We start from the raw sequence: 20,056 nt of genomic DNA, 5'->3' as shown, positions 1-20,056 counted from the left end.
ACGTGCGAGAATTCGTTGTAATTAGCGTATCTATTTGTTTTACGTATAGCGATCGAAAACACATTCTTATTCCCCGTCCTCTCGTCGCCCGTATCATCGTCCCTTTAATCGAACCCTTGAACCAATCATTCTAATCAGCATCGGCTATTCGCGAACACTGGAGAATGACGAAAGGCTTTGGATTGTCGGCTCCATCTTGGACGATATCCAGAACAATTTGGAGCATTCGAACGACTAGGTGGCAAGCGAGGCAGAAAAATGCGAGTAAACGAATCGACGAGTCTAAGAAGGAAAAGGAGGAGTCGCGTCACTTTGTCCGAAAACAGGAAGGACAGCGTAAAGGCACGTCTTCGTTTCTAGTACAAGTTCGAAGGAAAAGAAAAAGGAGGAGAAAGAGAAGAAGACGGAGGACAAGAAAACGAGAGCTAGAAGTATCAGGGGCTTGGTCGCCTGGCCAGTCTGAATGCCCGCGGCTGGTCTGGTTCTAAGATTACGATCATAACGAAAAAGCTTCTCGCTCCCATTCCTGCTTCTTCTCTCTTCCTCTCTCTTAGCTCCAGCTTCTTTCTCTTTCTATGTGTATGAGAACGTCCGGCAATGGCTGCATCGCATACAGCATTGCGCGGTACGGCATGCATTATGGAACGAGCGGCAACGATTCTAGCGGAAAAATTGCGGACACGCGAGACGGACGCGATCTGCAGCTTGACTAGCTAGCTATCCAGCTATCTACCTACCTTACCACCGCGCGATATCTACCTACCTAGGAGATCTCGAAGGTAATGGAGAGAGATAGATAGATAGGGAGAAAGAAAGAGACACGCGTTCTACGGGGATACGTATACACACATACGTATATGTGTGCGTGTATAAGTATATATAGATAGATAGAGATAGATACATGGAAGCAGTTTGCTCTCTTCTTGGTCAACCCTATAGGAAGGAGTCGCCAGACGAGAAGATTGCTTTCCTATATCGCATCGACTCCTATCTACCTCCTTTTCTCTTTCGCCGGCACTCGAATGACTGTTTTCCATTTTATAAGAAATTAGAAAAAGAAGCGTATGGGTACACAAGGAGGAGAAACGAGGAAAGAAGAAATACGAAGACGTTCGTTGCAGTTTTCTGAACCAATCCCAACCGTAGGAATAAGTAGTCGTGTCGTGCGATTTGACAGTTCGGTGGAGACGTGTCATTGAGGGAGCTGTAAGGTTTGCGTGGATGTTTTTTACTTGTTTCGTGGATGTTACGAACGATCCCGAGTTTCTTGCGATCTAGAAAAGTACCGCGAAAGAAAAAGCTCGATTAATGAGTTACGTCCTCCGATCACGTAGAAAATATTAAGATCGTGAAGAAATCGCATTGCTTGATTTCCAGCAAAGAACAACGCCATTAAATGATAAAATATAACGAGTACCTAGATTGATGTTTCCGTTTTCGTTTTTTATTCGCAATCGTGCGGGCTATTCTCGAGCGTTCGTGAAAGCCGAAGATGAGAAAGGCTCACGGGACTCGTAAAAGCTGGCAAGAACGAAGTGTAGCAAAAAATTGTGCGGCGAACGATCCAAAGAAGAAAAAACGCTTGCTCGAAGAATAGAAGGAACTTCTCGCGCGGCTGGGGTTAAAAAATATATTCGGCTGTATGGTGTGGCTGACAGCTAAACTTTTACGGGTTCCCATTAATGGAACTATGAGATGTCCGAGAAGAAAAAGAAGAAGGGGGAGAAGAAGAGAAAACATATCACGTGTCTCGTATACTTGGCACGATCTCGAAGAAGAAGCTGGCTTAGGTGGCATCGTACGAGTTGGAAAAAAAAGGAAAGAAAAAAGACAAAAAAATGGAGAGACTAAACTCCGTTACTTTTTTCTTTCGTCGGAGGCCGAGAACCCATCTCTCCCTCCTGTTTTCTCTGTCAATGATTTAACATAGGACGAGTCATATAGTGGACGTGAAACACGACACAGGGATGAATCGCAGAACGCTTAATCGTTTTCAAGAGCTTTTTAGAGGAAGTTTTCTATTTCTCTTTGATATCGGCCTTCTTTCGGTCGAATAACTCGCACGTTAACGAAGCTTCGGAGATTCGAGATAAAAGTGGTATTCTATCGAGATAAAGCCTAATATATCGAACATTGATTCTCCAAAAGGAATTAGCATGATTTCACGGCTAATGATCGAACGATCGAGACAATCGATATTCATCGAGGACAGCGAGTGCTTTGAAATTTTATTCTTGCGTTGCGATAACGAGCACGGTCGTAGAAAGATAAAGACGGGGAGAAAGAGAGAAGAGTTTGAATAATTCATGAGTACTCGATTCGAAGGAGGAACAGGCCTCGGTGCGAAAACGATGACCGATTATCGACAATAACTTTTCGCGAAGCTCCTACGCGCTCCTTCGAGAAAGTATCGAGAAGGCATCGAGAAGGTATGTCGCCGCGAATAGGATCGAAATTGAGGAGGAATCGAGATTTAATAAAGGATCGATTTCGTTCGGCTTCGTTGCCGAGATCCATAATTATCGATACGAGATCCGATCGAACGAGAGAGAACCGTTACTTAACTATGAAACGACCATGATTATCCGAGTCTCTATTACCGTTCTCTCTTTCTCTTTCGCCCCCGCGTAATTGATATTCCGCAAAGACTTGACTACGCGTACAATCGTATTACAACGTAAAGGCGTGCGTGCGATCAGACGTGTCTGCGGATGTTGGTACGTATCGGATCGGTAGCTTGGAAATAATTATACGATTACATTCTCGGCACGACGGCGGTAATCGAGCGAGGATGCGTAATCTCGGATGGTAATAATCGTCCGAGTTTCGATCGTTTGCTGTTTTATTTGTCGGAACGAAGGAGGCAAAATTGTAGCGTATCGTTAGCGACATTAGCGTCCGGAAAATAGATACCGATGAACATTTTCTATCTAGTCGAGAATAATTGCTCCGATCTGGCCTATCGTACCGACGATATCAATCGATTTAATCCCGGCTCCTACGTGAAATACGATCGTCGATGAAAAACGAACTATTGAATTAAATTTCTATAAACGAAATCAACGTTTAGGTATTTTACTACTGAAAATTGATCGAAAGCACTTACCTGCAGATGAACCTGACCGTTGTTGTCCACCCAACCGATGACCATGTCGGCTCCCTCTCGACCGTCCTCCTTCTTGAAACCGAGCCCGACATAACCGAGTGTCTTCACTTGAATCTCAAAAGTTACTTCCTTGTCGCCTGGCGTCCAGAGAACGAGAAAATTATTGTCCAAGATCGCGCTGTGTTTCCACTCGACGCAGAAAACGTTGTTAAGGAGGAAAAGAAGGAACGATAGCGCCAAAAATTTCATTGTTTCTTCTTCTTTTTTTCCTCTCTCTCTTTTACGAAACGACGATCTGCTTCAGTGCATCTGTAAAAAGAGATAATATACCCTTTAGAACGTCGAATTGAAATTAATTAAAAGATGCTCGAAAATAGTCTTACGAAAGGACATCTCTATCCTTCGTATCCTTATATCGTGGTTCAAGACTTAACACCTTAAAAACTACCCATCGCCTCTCTCGGGACTCGTTTTGTATTTGCCGATTCGTACGTACACGCACGTTATTTCGATCGCATCTCCCCCCGATAAGAAAAACGTCCGGCGTGTTTTTAGATATGAGATGTCGCAGCTTCACGCCCGTCTTCGTCGTGTTTGCCGCATTCGCCAAACTTTCGCCGTTATTGATATTCTTTTGCTCGTAACAGTTAGATCTCGGTCGAGCAACGATTTATATTATCGCCGAAAATTTCTACTCGTACGAATACAAAATCATTTCCATGTATAGATACATACTACGTATCAAGAATAGAAATTTTTATTATACGTAACAATAACAGTTTCATTCAGTTAGTAGAAGATAAAACTTTTGTTTTGGAACTATCCTCGGATATTTACTTTCGAGTATGACATATCGTGTTACAGTTTAAAACGGTATTCGAGAGTCACTCTACCGGTAACCCTGGTTCATGCTACTTAAAACTTTTTAACACGATCGCGCAAAGAGAACAACATTTTCTTTTAATATTTCAGCTCTTGCTATGCATTTCATCGTCTCCGTGAATATCCCTCGATCCAGATACGTACGTACAAAAGGCGCACGAAGAAACGAATCACTTTAAATCAATTCACCGACCATCCGATCGAGCTAAAGATAGCCGAATGTACAAATATTTTTCATAAAGGTACACTTGTGTCTTGTGAACGTCTACTACTACTCGTCGTTGTAAAAAAAAAATTACATTTACGATCCGAGTGAAAAAGCTGCTTGATAATAGATTTGCTGCGCGTATGTATGTACTTACATATATACGTACATACGTAGCATTATTTATCCAGTCATTCTCCTCATTTCTTTATGAAGTCATATTGACCTTTTTCTCCGTTTATTGTGAAGATTAAATGAAATGAGAAAGAGAGAGAGAGAGAGAGAGAGGGAGGGAGGGAGGGAGAGAGAAACGTTGACTTTGTTTCCGTCGAGAATTATAAAGTTACGTGGAAGTGTAAGTGGGAACAAAGGATGAAAATAAAAAGGATAGAAGTTAGGGAGGAAAATGATAAAAGAGGAGGAAGAAAGGGAGGTACGCAAAGAATCGGTTCGACGGAAAACTGTAGAAAATGGAGTTTCCAACCGACTGGATGTTCAAAAGGAAAAGGTTTGCTTCTTCGTCGACGTGCATTGCGCGAGACCTGTGAAGAAAGGTTGTAATTTTATAATAAAAGAATAAAAGAAGGAGACAGAATAAGGAGCGTTGCCAGGCGACGATAAAACGTGTAATTTGCATTTTCACCAATCGGTCGAGATGACGGCAGAGAGTATCGTTAAACAGGGTCAACAAGCGTTTAGCCAGACTTAAACGAAGTCATTAAATGCGTTCCAGTTAACCTGTTCCCTTTTTTGAAAGCAACAAAAGAAACGGGCGAAGACAAAAAGGAATAGAAAAGGTTTATGAAAAATAACAATTTTTTTACAATTTTCATTTTATATAAAAAAAAAAGCGACGAAATAGCTTGGAGAGTTAAACAAAAGATATAGTACGACTTTTATGGAGAGGAAAAAAAATTGTGTAGCGATCGATCGCTCAACGCTGATCACTTTTTCTGAGGGGAAAATTGGCTGTGTCAACGTTTTGTGGATGACAGCGGTAGTGCAGCCCAACAGCGCCCTCTCGTATTTTATTCTTATAATTCGATTATATTTTTTTCGAATACCTCGCGCTTTGATAAGCAAACACGCTACCTCTCTTGGTATTCGCTAAATTGCTACGCTTTTTCAACCCTTCCACGGCTTGCCTCTTTTTCCTCTTTTCTCTCTCTTTTTTTTTTGTTTTCTTTTTTTTCTCTCGATAAAAACACGAAAGAAACAAAAAGAAATGATTTAACAAATAAAATAGATTAAATCTTAACTTTTTGGTCGGACTATGGCGACACGAAGCGTTATAAACGTTTAACGAGTCGAATCGAGTACAAATTGAGAGTATATCGGGGAGTGGAGAAGTGTTGGACGCGCGTTAAAAGCGTTTGCACGAAGTCCAAACGCGCTCTCTCGCGCGTTCGCTCGTCCGAAAGGGAGGACCCTCTTCAAAATCACGAGTAGCTACAAGTTTGGAGAATTTCGTATGGGCGCTGGGTTGCCTAGTCAAATCTATTCCAGAGTATAGTCGCTGTTATCGTAAACAGATCAATTCGAAGCCGCTATCGATCGGTACGCGATTAACTTTTGCCTAGCTGGGTCCGATTGAAATCGAGTAATTATACCTATTCTCGCGGATGTTTCGATCGAGATCGCGAGAGGGTATGGACGGACGAACGAGAAATAAGCCACCCTCGGTGAACGCGGGTACGTCGATTTTTCGAGCAATTTCGTCGTTTAAGGCATTCGTTTCGAATCGTTTGGACAGATCTATCGTGGGAAGTATCGTTCGTATCCGCGATTCAATTATTATATTTGTCTTTTGATCGATGCAGAGAAGCAAACGTGGTAAACGCAATTTCGGACCAACACGTGGTATTTTGATAGCTGCAAAAGAAATATTTGAGCGAAACAATATCTCTATGATTCCTCGCTGGACTCACTCTCGTGCGATACGCGGTAGGATTTCGGTCGATCCGTGGACACACTTTCCGCGCAGCTAACGTCCGTCCGAAGGGGATCGATTCGATTAACGGTAAACGGGGGTGTAATGTGCCCCCGGATGCCGGTGCCATTGTTATTTCTGCTAGGAAATGGCGATGCATCGACAGTAGCAGCTGTCGCGGCAACTCGACTCAAAACCGCTCGTGCGTAGGGTGGAAGCGTCGACTGAAATTGAGAGGATACAGCGCAGACGGAGTAGTTAGGCGAGATGGATGGAAAGGAGAAAGAGAAAGTAGATGGCGAAGGTGGTTACGGAGGTGGCGGAGCTTCGAAGCTGCAGTAGCGGCTTTGATTTGCGGCGTGTCGTTCAGTCGATTGCTCTCAAATTGCGTCCAGTACCGGTGTGGCATCAACCCGAAACGTCCAACAACCCCCTCGATGCCCCCTCGCCGCCGAAACTCCCACCCAAGCTCCATCCCTCGTCAACCCTCTCGCGACACTCACGTAGACACTCTGCGCGAGCGGTTAGAGACTCCCTCCCCATTTTTTTTCTCTCTTTCCCTTTACGCCTATCGCATAGCCTCGTTCTATCGCCGTCAATCTGTCTCTCTCGTTCTCTCGATTTTCCGGTCCCTTTTGTACCAAACCCGACGCCTCACCTGTCCTCTCGCTTTTCCACAACCGCCCTTCCCTCCGTTTCTCCTCTTTCCACTCGTTCTCGCTCATCTCGCTCTCGCTCGTACAAAGCCTCTAGTGCTTGCCGGGTTAAATAAATCGACGAGCGTTCGGTAAAACGTCCGAATTCGAAATGGTATATGCGTTTTCGTAGTTTCACGCTCGCCTGCTGTTCGAAGGGGGAGGCGACGTTCGCTGCAACGGAGCTTTCCGTAAACGGAGTGAGAGGTGAACGGTGATTAGTCGAGTTGTTCGAACACTTTCCTTTTGTATCCGATACATAGATATTTTGGCAACTCGAGCGCAAATTCGTTTACTCGACGAGTTACGATCGATCATTTCTTTCCTCTCTTTCTTTACTTTTTTTTCCCTTCTCTCATTTTATATTCTCCGCTACGAATGCTTCCGACGGCTACCTATTGGACATTTTCAAATATAGATTACCGAAGAAACGAACTTTTGATGATACCATCGTTTAACAATTTCGAAAAATACACTTTTATAAAACGTTCGCTTAGATGGCCGTCAGAGATGAGTTTTTACGCGCCGACTATTGAACGATTAGTCGACATAATCCCAGCGAAAACTACCTGCTCTTCCGAGGCGCTGTCATTGGCACTATCGCGTACGCGTAACTTATCGCGCCCATTTGGTATTTCTATGGCATTTGATATTTGTTAGCCGCCCTAGAATGCATTCGCGACGAGCGATTAGATCGTTTGCATTGCGTTCCATGCGCGATATAGACGCAATGCGGTTATAAACGTCCTCTAAATGGAGATATTAGTAATTCGAACGTTATCGTAAACCAGCCTCCCACGTTGAAAAGCGAAATTCATTTTACCCTCCGAATTGTTCGATACGACTCGCGCGAGAGTCCCGATTGTCCGACGTTGCGTCTTCGTTTAGAGAATTAATTTTTTTCTTATGCCTTTCGAGGACGTGGAAACCTCGACGTTAAAAGTAATTAAAAACGTAAACTAAATAAAGAGCACGGTTGCGAAAGCAGCGACGAATGTCAAAAGCAAAATTTGGATTCGCCCGCGCATGATGCGATACCGTATGTACGGTTGCGAGTCAACCCGACCATGGGAATTTCACATAAATTTCCATACTCGTGGATCCTCCCTCGCCCCCTTTTGATTTCCTTCCTCTACTTCCGACCGTTGTCGTTTTTTCGCCCATCAAAATTCCAACGGAAAAGTGCGGAAAAATCTTTTCTGCTTTCGCTCTTACTCTCATTATATTTGTTCAGCTTGTCTTTGCTACAATTTCTCAGCGTTTTTCGATTAGAGATACGCGGATGATTTTTAATTTTTCAACTGCATATCCATTAATTCATTAATTTCATAGGGAGTTCAAATTCAATTAAAAACATTTCTCCTTCAGGTTCTAATTATAATTAGATTCACGAGATCATAGCGAACGATCGAGCATTATTATTAAAAATATACATATTTTCATTCATCCGTCCCTCTTCCGCTAAATCTCCAATGACCAGAAAGATTTCCAATTAACTCAACTTCGATTCTTACTGGAGGGTTCCGTAATTAAAATCGTATTCCTGCCACGATTACACCGACGACGATCTCTCGGCTTTGTATGTATCGCGATTGCGATCTCGTTGAAACGGTTAACTAATTAAGCACGCGAAGCTTATGTGTCACCGATGTGTAGGAGACGAAGAGCCGTGCCTAACACGTAGCTTTCGACGGATCTCAACGCGCGCGCGGCTCCCTTGAAAAAGAAGAGAAAAAGAGGGAACAAAAGAGTGCTGGAGGAAAAAAGGGATAAGGTTGAAATGTAATCTCTGTGGATGACATCGGAGATAACGTCGGCCATTGCAAAGCAAGGCCTCGTAACTTTTAAATTCTGATATTTAATTCGTTTCTTTAATGCAAGTCAATTATAACGTTTCACGATTATTAATCAATGAAACGTTTGAAAGGAAATCTCGTTGTATGAATGCGAATATCATGTTGTATATAATATCGTATATCGTTTTACCGTAACGAGGTAAAAATCGATAAAGTTAAACTACATCGGTTTGTTCGAAAGTATCGAAAGAAGGGTTCAACGAACTATAATATTACGAGGACACTTATCGAGGTTCTCCTACCTGGTTCATCCATCATCGTGACACTCGACGAAGGTCTTCTTACTTCGTCAAAGAAAACAGCAAAGAGAAAAACGACGCAAAAGGGAGAAAGAGAAAAAAAAAATAAAGGAGGTAATCTGCAGCGAGGATAATCCGTGGCCTCGTCCTCGGCCACATCAATTAGCGTTCCGTAAAATCGTCGAATATCGTGCGAGAACGATTCGAAACTCCACCGAAATTAGGTTACTATCCCACCGAGAGTCAAGCTTCTAAACGTTTCGAGGCGTGTCAATGTTGTTAAGGTAAACGAAACCTATGATCCTAGGGAAAATTAATAGTTTTAAAGGCTTGACATACGCGACCCATTCGCTTTTGACTAAGATTATAATTATTTTCATCGAATGAACGAACGAATTTCGTTCGTTTCTCGTGCTTGTTGACTTTTTATTCTCATATAATTAGAAAGCTTCGTGATATCGTGAATTACGTCGAGAGAACGTCGATTCTTTCCCTACATTAATCGGAAATTTTTATCTTCGTAGGAATCTATGAAAAAAAAAAAAAAAAAAACGGAAGCATATATTTAAAGAGAGATAAATTGCTATTTCGTCGAAGGTTCGCAAAATCGTCTTACGTTCTTAGACTTAGCTCCTACTCTCTCGTTCTTTCTCTCTCGTGCATGAATATCGTTACGAGTTTCGAATTAGAACGACCAACGTCGTTAGTACAATAAATTATACAACGAGCCGCGCAGTACGTTCAAATACGAAATACGAGGAAAGCAACGAACAAACGAACGAGAAGGTTCGGTCGTACCTACGTACATATCTGTAACTACGTGTCTCCTGCATCGGAGTTGGAGAGAGCGATTTGTGCTATTTCAGTCTCTTTAAACTTCCTGGTATTGGACGTTACATCAACTTCCAACTGAAAAATCGAAACCAAAAATTTGCGAACGAGCCATATCGGTGTTTACGACGATTCGTTCGAAGAGTTAAAATACGGGAAAAAAGAAAGAAAAGATAAAAAAATAGAGGAAGAAATATGGCACGGTTCGCAATTAATGCTCCCGTTCGCCTATTGAATAAAACATAAAAAAGATCACCCATGCGTTCCGTAAATCGAGCGTGATTTACATTCTTCCGTTTCTTCTCCGATTTTATCTTTTTTTTTTTTTTCTTTTTTGGACGAAGGTACTCGTGAAAATCACGTCAAAAAATCCCAGTAAAATATTCGCGATCTAGTTGAAATTTTCATGGATTATTCGATTAAATCACGAGCGTTACAGTAAAACTAATGAATTATTTTTTATACACGGAACATCGTTATTCTTTGCGAACATAGTTACGTCGTTTTAACCACAGCAAATTATGATCGTTTCGATGCGATAAGATGTCTTCAATAATTCTCCTATAATGCATGATATAATTCATACATTTTAATAATCATTGACATCGTGTTCTTATATACGTATCATGCGGAGATAGACAAAAAGAGTTAAACGCAAAGGTGTTTCAGTGATCGTTAGACCAGTGCTTTGGTAGTAGTAATAATAGCACTAGTAGAAACTACAAATAAGAGAGATAATACCGCTACGATTGTCACGACAATTTAGTACACTACAGGGAAGCTAATTGCTATGGCACACGGCACTCACTATCAAACGAGAACTGGGGCTATGACCCGTGCCTTTCACGATACCCTCTCTATGAATATATTATTTTCATTTTTTCCTCTTTCTGTGAATCTCTCCCTCTCTCTCTCTCTCTCTCCTGTATTTGTTGTTAACGTCACGAGTCCGAGCTAACGAGCGACGACTTAATCGGGAAAGAAATACTATCTGGATTAAATGCTGATATTATTCATAGGTGCTATTATGTGTTTGCTCGATCTTGATAGAATAATAGCGTACGTATATCTGTGAGAAAAAAAAATTCTATGAAAGAGAAGTAAATAGCAAAAACGACGGCAGAAAGAGAATAATACAATGAAACGCGAAGAAAATGCAGCGTTCCACAGAACGTTTCATTAAACTTTCCTTTCTTTTCTTTAATAACGATGGTAATTAATTGATGAGGTTATATCTGAAGCTAACTAAAAATTTGTTTCACTTCAATCTTTTCTCAATTTAACATTCAAGAGCTTAACGGAGATGCAACTTCGTTTACGTGGTCGACGAGAAAAGAAGCGTGGAGTGGCACCCTTTGAGCGAGAAAGCATTAGTATTTTCTAGAATGAAGTGCAAAGAAGACAAGAAAAAGAAGAAGAAGAAGAAGAAAAAGAAGAAGAAGAAGAAGAAGAAGACGAAGAAGAAGAAGGAGAAGAAGAAGGAGAAGAAGAAGAAAAGTAGACGATGGAGGAAGAAGCCGATAAGATGATTAACAAGCAACGAGCGAAGCGTTACGAAGCAGCGAACCTAAGCGTATGACCCACTTTGCTTCTGTGGTTTTCCATTTTAAAAATGACCGAGCCGAATAAGTTCTTCGCAGAATCCTGGTATTCATAATGCAGTGAGTGTAAAGTTGCCGACAAAAGATGCTAGAAGAACAAGGAGGAAGGGGAAGAAGAGAGACAAGTGCCACTGTTTCTCGCGCGAACGGACAAACTTCCGAAGTTAAAAGTAGCTTAGGCGGAGCGGAAGATTGTTGCTCGTGGGTGGAGAACGAGAGCGAGATGGGGCGAGAGGAAAAAGAAAGGAACGAAAAACTTACATTGCCCTAGGATCCTTCGAGGATAAAATATCGCCTTGAGTTGATGTTAAATAGCGTGTATCGCGTTGCGTAATTCCGAGGATGCTATCAAGCGTCGATAAAAATGAATTTGAAAAGTCGATATTAAATGACTTTTCTTACGAATCGATGCAATGCTCGAAGCATTGCCACCGAACTAAGAAATCGGGGCGAAAAAGAAAAGAGAATGCATCCAGCTAATTCGGACGATCGATCCCCGATAGAACTTTGCAGTAGCAAATTTCCGCTCGAACCCTCCGCATTATTTTCTCAAATCCATGAAAGCTCCCTTCGAACCTTATCCCTCAAAGATACACGTGGCACGCAACTTCTCACCCTTTCTTTCCCTTAATTGCAGCACTTGCCCAATTAGTCGAAGAGAAAGAAAAAAAGCGCGAGAAGGAAGAAAGTGATAGGGCCATCGATCCTGACTGGCTCTAATTAACGCCGCTTTTCAAAAGCTTTTCCACCCTCCTCCACGCCTTTTCAATTCCCATAATCGTCTACCACAGTACCGTAGTACTCTCTCGCGTCGCGTACGCTTGGAAATTTAATTATATTTCTATGAACCCGGTGCACGAATGAGGAAGTAATAATCGAAGATCTGCCAGTCGACGCGATTCGAAAAGGAGTACTTATGGGAAGGACTCGAAGAAAGAAAGAAAAGAGATATCGTCGTTCGCAATAGCATTTTGCTTTTGTCCATTCCTTTCTTGTATTCACTCGTATGAGAAGAGAAAAGTTTGAGAAAAAAATGGGAGAAATAATACGTAAGAGCTGGAACAGCTACGAAATGAAGCCGATAGATCGAGGTCAAAAATATATGAGGCACATAACGTGTGAGCATGCAAGAATATAGCGCGTATGGAATGCATAATACATTCGGGGGTGAGGCAGTGTGTATAAGGGGGTGGAGAAGAAACCGGTGGCAGGATAAGAAGGTTCGCCGTATGTCTAGGGATAATATATGACCGTCGTAACGTAACCGTAAATATATTATGAGATAAGTCTCCGAACGCGTTATCCCCTTAAGGCGAACGCTCGGATGCTGAGGACGGATAGTTACATGCTAGTGTAAGACGAGTGGGTGACGATGCTGACGACGACGCGACCCGTTTCAATGCATCCTCGAGATTTCTCTCGACTTTACGTACTCGTCTATCGATCTCGAATAACTCGGGAGTATGCTCAAATATAATATATGTCGATTCTGAAATACAAATTATCTAATAATTTACTTTACGATGAAAAAGTGGCTTCGTTCTTTTAAACGCGTTTCTTCATTCGTTCCCAGTGATATTACCCGGTTCGGTTACGCCTCGATGAAATAATTTGCAAGAACCACGCCCTTTCTCTCACTTTATCGAGTTTGAAAGAAATGGATGGCATGGTAGACGTCTCTCGATTGGTCGAACGACTCGAGCATCGTGCGTAACGTCTTACGTGTTTCATGCTCGATCCTTTGTCTACCGAACGTAGCAATGATCTCTCTCTCTCTCTCTCTCTCTCTCTACCTCATTCTTACTTTTCTTTTTTATACGAGCAACGGTGCGTCTTTCCTGCACCTGCGAGAACGGAAGTTCTTTCGTAAAGTCACACGAGTCCCTACCGTTGACAACGAGCTCTCCCTTGCGATTTTGCCAAGAACGAGTGCAGGAGAGGAACAGGAGAGAGAGAGAGAGAGAGGAGGGAGGGGGGGAAGAAAGAAGAGGGAGAACATATCGCATACGATTTATCGTTCGCGATGTGTCGCCGATAGACTCGTACGTAGGACGTTAAAACTGTGAGAGAAAGAGAGGCCGCCTGGTAGGACGACTTCTCCGAGACAATGGACAAGAAATATGCTATTCTTTTGTCGGTCGACTTCGAGTCCGATTCTCCTTTTTCCGACGGTCTCGCAAAGTTCAAACGCCGGAGATCCTGTATCTCGTGAGTGTACCTTTTTACCATCCGTAACGAGGAGCACTCGTTATCTTGTGTATTCTGATACGAGCGAGTACATATGTTGATTAACGATATGCAGATCGAACAATGAGTCTCGCAAAATGAATGTAAATAAATGTAGAGTGGTAAAAGTCATTGAAAAAACCTTTATTCTTTTCGCCGTTTCACGGAACACATTCGTCGAATTCGAATCGAAGACGAAGATATACTTTTAAGAATGAATCTCCTAGAGAGCCGTACTTTCTTTTCCTTCTTTCGACCGACACCGTGGGGAAAATTAAATTAAGGAGAAATAGCTGAAGGGTACGGAGAAGGGTGAAAAGAAAGAGGACGATTTTGTGGCGGATAATCGCGCGCTTAATTGTAGCGATTCGTTTTGCGGACTTCTTCCACCCTCTGCTTTTCAACTCCCCTTTCTCCTTCTAACACCCTGGATTCTCATCATCGGCTTCCAATCGGACGATCGTTGAATCGTTAAATGCGGCTTCGTAATCGGTCTTCGGTGTCTAGTCGATAATTTCATTAAGGCAATGTATCACCGAGGGAGAAACCGCTAGTGAGAACGACGAGGATTTTGAAAAACCCTCTCTCTCTCTCATCCTCCCTTTTCGTTTCTTTCTTCCTCCTGCTTTTCCTTTTATCCCGTCATTTTTTTCTACTCGACTCGTTATCAAACCAGTTTCTCAAGCCGATAAATACCTATCGCCATCGTTCCTTATCGTTTAATCATTGCACAACTCCTATGCTTTCCCTTCTACAAACTCTCTATAATGCGATTTCGAAACGATTTAACGCGATTTGCGCGACGAGAGGGATTCGCATTCGCACGATATTCATGGTGTTCCGGTATATTCAATATGGTAAAGCGATAATATCATAGAATACAGAGATAACACAGTTATTACTGCATGTGTCCGTCCGTATCTGGTAAACTCGAATGGTAAACTCGATTCTAACAGCAAGAAATATTTCGATTGCTTTACTATTTCGAATTCAACTTCAGTTTCTTTACGTTCTCTATACTTTTTTAGAATTATTTTTTTCCCTTTTCTAAGAGTTTGTCCATTAAAAAAACAAACCTTCGATGGTCTTACAAAAAATATTCGTCCTTCCTAAATCTCCGTTAAATCTTCAGAACATTACTAACAAAATAGTATAAACACTCTGTATAAACACACAGAGAGCTGGCCAATAATCGTCAACTCGCAGCTATTATATTCTTTTATTGGAAAGTTTGTTGTATCGCGTTCTTCGAGATGAATTGTAAATCGATGAATAGATGCTACAGCAGCATTAAGGGCAGTTGAAAGCGAGCTTGACGATCTCGAGGGCTAAAGAAAGCGAAAAGAGGAGAGAGAGAGAGAGAGAGAGAGAGAGAGAGAGAGAGAGAGAGAGAGAGAGGGAGAGAGATCCAATAAAATAAGAATTTTTCGTTTTACAAACGAATCATACGTAATGAGGGACAAACCGCAGACACTCTTTACCACGACGCGGATTAACGAAAGAACGATTCCGTATCATTTTACTTCTACTACCTTACGAGAATAAAAATCTTATGGACGTAGTCGCAACTCCTTCTTTTTTTTCTCTTCGTTTCATACATTCCGAGTGAAACATGTACGCTACGATGATTATCCCGAGAATATTCTCTCTCTACCTTATGAACCATTCAAGAACGAGTTTGAATTTCTTTAAGCTCGAGGCTTTTTTTTCTTATTAAAGATAAAAGAAGAAACGCGTCGACGTTATAGAAATACTAATTGGAATCTGTATACGTGTACCTATAATAAATTTAAATTAATCGATCGATCTGCGACTTTGATTAAAAAAAAAAAAAAAACGAGCGTGTTGTGGACAAGATAGAAAGATAGAAAAAAAAATATGGAACTACTTGAAATCTCGAACGTTCTTTAATAAACCAAATTCAAATAGCGATATTTCAAACAATCGAGAATGTTACCAATTATACGAGCTTTCGGTGAACGATGGAATCGTTAGACGACAATCTATTTTATTATTCAACTTTTGAAGAAGCAAGTAAAAAATTCTTAAATGAAAAAGAACGTATAGAAACGACGAAAAAATCGATTATTTAGTATATCTAAATTAAAAGTGGAACGCTTCTCGTCGGTCTAATACGAAAATCGATTTTAAAATCGTTTGCCTCGCTTCGGGCAATCGTAGGAGACTGAAAATGTATGTACAAATACCCTCGTGTAAAGTAACGACACGAATCCCCTTAAGGGCCAAAGAACGAGAATAAGGGAAGTAGATCGTCCAAGAAAGAGTTACAATTAGTGCAACACCCGCGGCTAAAGCTACCGTAATTATTTCAAATAGATGATATTGAAACTCCGCCACAGACTCGCCGTCGCCGTTTGCAGTAAACACACGTTATTTGAGAAAGTCTAAAAGAGAACGGAGAGGGTGAAAGAGAGCGAGGGAGATGTAAAAAGGACACAATGGGAATAAAGAGACACAGAGAAGTGGAGTAACCAGTAGCCGCCAAAGGCGACATTAATTTAATTGCTGCGTAGGAAACGTTACTGTTGCTGCTAGCGTTCGTCCAGCTACAATAGGATGGCACGATATCGCGTAGAAATTTGGTCAGCCGACAAAACAAGGGAGGAATGACGAGCTCGAACTACACCTTCTCTCTTTCTCTTCCTCTCTCTTACTTCCGTTCCCTTCGTCTAACACAAGCAACATCGTTTCCACCTACGCGACCATGCTTGCTCTTCTCTCTCTCACCCTTCCTCACGCTCTCTTACTCTCTGGTTCTCTTCGAGCAAGCAAACTCGACAGAGCCGGTTTATACGTGATGTTCGCAAACACTATTCCGCATAATTGTGTAAATCACAGAGAGTGTGACAAACAGATCTGCATATGTATTCATCCTCCTTCGGATGAATTCTCTACCTTCCCTTGTTCCGTTTCCTCGTTTCTGAGAATTGCGGTATATTTCTAGAAAAACGATCATAATTTTAACGATGAATTATAATCTAGCTAATAAACGCAATACAGAAAAAACTCTTAATAACGTTTTCTCTTAAAAACTACAAAAGAAAAAATCGATGGAATTTTATTAAAATCATCCGATTAAAGTCATTTGATTAAAACCGACGAATGCAACATTGTTTATTATATATGTAAATTACAAATAGATGGGTGCAAGGTAACTGTTTAAAAAATGGAAAGAGTAGGCTGTATTTGCAAAGAACTCCGACGTTTAGTTTTACGAGAGACAGTCAAGAGGGAAAAAAGATGACCTAGGAAAATAATCCACCCGCTCTCTCTCTCTCTCTCTCTCTCTCTTCTCTCTTTCCTTTCTTCCTCTAACGACTTTAAGCGAAGGTGTGTCGTCTTCGATGAATTTTTCATCAGGTAGCTCGGTAACGAGTGGCAAATTAGATTCACTCGCTCGGTTAGCAAAAGTCCGCGTACGCGCAAGAAGCTTTATGGCTTTTCGTGGACGGTAATTTTGTTGAAATAAAACGCGAAAAGAAATCGTCGTTTCTAATATTTATAAATTTATAGACGATTTTCCTGCAACCTCTTAAAGTAGTAAAGCTTTGTGCTTCTTTCCCTTCCTCTCGGTCTTTCTTTCTCTTTTTCACTCGAAAACGAAGAACTAAAGCATTTTCTGGAACGGAAGGTTGAAATTTCCAGCGACATTTTATGGCCGAGTAAATTTATTTCTGCTTCTTGTACCTCGCGTCTCGTTCTTTTCGAATTCAAGGGGTGAGATACATAGAGAGAGAGAGAGAGAGAGAGAGAGAGAGAGAGAGAGAGAGAGAGAGAGAGAGAGTAGAGCGAAGAAAAAGAAGAAGGAAAAACACGAACGCGTTGGTACGCAAGTACGAAGTGAATGCGTGCTAACGAGTATTCGCAAATGAAAGATGTTCGACAAGTAGAAACAAGTGCCGCTTTATTGCGCGATAAACTCGGCCCTGCCTATCGAGGTCGTGAAAATTAAAGTTTTCCACCACCGAGTACATACGTACATACGTATACGCACGTCTAAGTGGATACTTACGTACAAGGTCACGCTGCATGAAAAAGTATACCGCGTGAGCATAATCAAACTGGGCTTTGCTTGTCCTTTTTTCTTCTCTTTGTCTATGTTCTAGCTTTTTTCTCCCTTCTCTCTTCTCTCTTTACCATTCCATCCAGAGGCACACAATAGTCTTTCCTCCAGTGAGTTTAAAAGCGTACAGTGAAACGTATAAAATGTAGAGCGATTTTTGAAGCAAGTAAAAAGGAAAGAAGATCGTGAAACGAGAGATGAATTTAAAGATTGCAAAACGGAATTTCTCACTGGGCGATGGTAGCTTGAGTATTCGAAAAAGCGAGGATCGTCTAACGCCGTTAATCCCTGGAGCCGCGTTTACCCCACGTCACGAAAATTCGCGAACTACCGGTTTACGATATTTCCTATTTGGCATATCCTAGAAAAAAGAATAAAACTCAAATGAGAAAGATGGAGAGATAGATGATAGATCGATCGATCGATCGATCGATAGAGGAGAGAGAAGGGAGATGAAAGAGGGGGAAAAACGATGGTATAGCTCGAGGCAACGATGGCAATTTCATACGTTCCGATCTCTCCCCTTACTGTCTACCAGCCATTATCACCGTCCACGTAAAATATCGAGTAGCTTGTGCGAAATTTGGCGCTACTAGGAAAGAAAGAGAGTAGCATTTAATTCTCTAGATGAAAACGAAACGAGTACGAACGAATTGCAGTTACGAATCGATTTATAGTTTTCGTGACGTATCCGTTTTAATTCAAAATTTGTCTAGATTCGCGCGATAATTATATTCCAGAAGATTACGTACATGGCATATTGAAAATAAATTATACAGGACGATGATGAAATGATAATTGCCGTTACATTGAGTTGTTAAATTTGACGCGTCGGTACGACCGACGTAGAAAATGATCGATGCAAAAACGTTTGTTAAACATTGATTTAGCTATTGATTCTATTTGGATGCTGATGCATGCTTGTGATTACATTTCATAAACAAATTCTATCTATAGTATTTCACGAATACCATAACCTCATTCGATTTGAAATCAACGAGTGGGAATTACATGTTTTTCATATTTCGTTTAAAAATATGATTAAATGGAGGGAAAAGCGTACTCTGGGAATTTTGTATTTTAAATAATAAAATATCGATGTGTAGAGGGAACGAACTATCGAATGTGTATCGAACAGAAGTTATCCGCTTCGTCCTATGAATTTAAGGGTGTGTGCGCGCCCGAACACGCATTAAAAATTCGCGCCACTCCATTGAAACGGACAGTTTTCCGTTAACTAGTCGCGTAAAAGAGGATAAAGGTACAATGAAGGGGCGATTAAAATATACTTTCGAGGCAAAACATTTGTAGATATCCTGTTGTTTTACCGAGTATTCTAGCTATTCCTTTTTTGTATTTTAATTTCGTCGAAACATACCACGAAACGATGGATAACGCCGATTCGAAACTACCTTTAAAATCCTTTATGAATTTAATTAAACGAATATGAATAAACGTGGTACTGTCATGGAAATAATATAACGAATGCGTACATTATCGCGAAAGAACGATGAAAAAATTGTTTTTACAGATCTGTAAAGCTTCATCTCTTTTGAGTATGACGTTCGCATAGTTATGAAAGTGTTTAATGAATCGTATATGTTAGATGGAAATTCCGAATAGATGGAAAGCCACTTAAAAGGATCCTTTAGGTCAAAGTTCGAGTCCAAAGATGATTGGTCGGCATTGGGTGCTTGACCCACTGAGGAACTCGATGAACGTAATACGCAAACTGCTTGGAATTTCTCCTTCGAGATAGCACTCAACGTCGTGGCACTTCTCGATTCTGCTTCTGATACTCGTGTTTTGCTCCGAGCCGTGCTACTACTTCTCTCTCTCCCCCCTCTCTTTCGTTTCTCCGTCTATATCTCGTATTCCCTCGCTTTTGTATAGTCACATTTAATTAGACGAGATATTGCTAGAGTACGTAGTTGATACAACCTTCTACGCGTGTACACGATCGTTACTTACTACCAACACCAACAAAGATTTTGATAGTGTTACCTGACGTCATTGGGATCGTCACTGCTACTCCTACTTCTCCGTTTGCTCGCTTTCACGAGGAAACTCCTGGAAATTTTAGTGACAAGGTGTAAGCCTCGCTCCCAGGCTTAACCGAGTTTCCATTTAACGTCAAGAACCGAGGAGAAGATTGACATTCGGAGACTGTTGCAATACTAGCCCATGTATTATTCTTCCTTCGGGTGTTTTCCGTTTAAGAACGTTGAAATCTTTTCATACATCTTTGAAGTTTCGTAATATCGTTCGGCTATAGTTATCGTTCGAAAAAAATAAATGAACTATTCGCTAGGAAAATATTCGATCCTACTCGGTGCGTCATAAAGGTTTCTTCGAAGGTTAGACAAAACGCGCAGTATGCGAACGACACGCGAACGAAAAG

At 41.3% G+C, this 20,056-nt stretch overlaps 1 protein-coding gene across 2 annotated transcripts in view; it reads right to left on the bottom strand.

Annotated features, from left to right (window-relative positions):
- LOC122630817 (MOXD1 homolog 2) overlaps window positions 1–20,056 on the bottom strand; it is a 151,353-nt gene that overhangs the window by 67,538 nt on the left and 63,759 nt on the right. For both annotated transcript variants that reach the window (XM_043815774.1, XM_043815775.1), the window contains one exon: window positions 3,107–3,415. In XM_043815774.1, coding sequence (XP_043671709.1) covers window positions 3,107–3,355 — 249 coding nt within the window. In that variant the 5' untranslated portion in view covers window positions 3,356–3,415. The remainder of the gene's footprint in view (window positions 1–3,106; window positions 3,416–20,056) is intronic.

The sequence above is a fragment of the Vespula pensylvanica genome, chromosome 7, assembly GCF_014466175.1.
Source record: "Vespula pensylvanica isolate Volc-1 chromosome 7, ASM1446617v1, whole genome shotgun sequence".
NCBI lineage: Eukaryota > Metazoa > Arthropoda > Insecta > Hymenoptera > Vespidae > Vespula > Vespula pensylvanica.
This window is presented reverse-complemented; position numbering and strand designations above follow the sequence as displayed.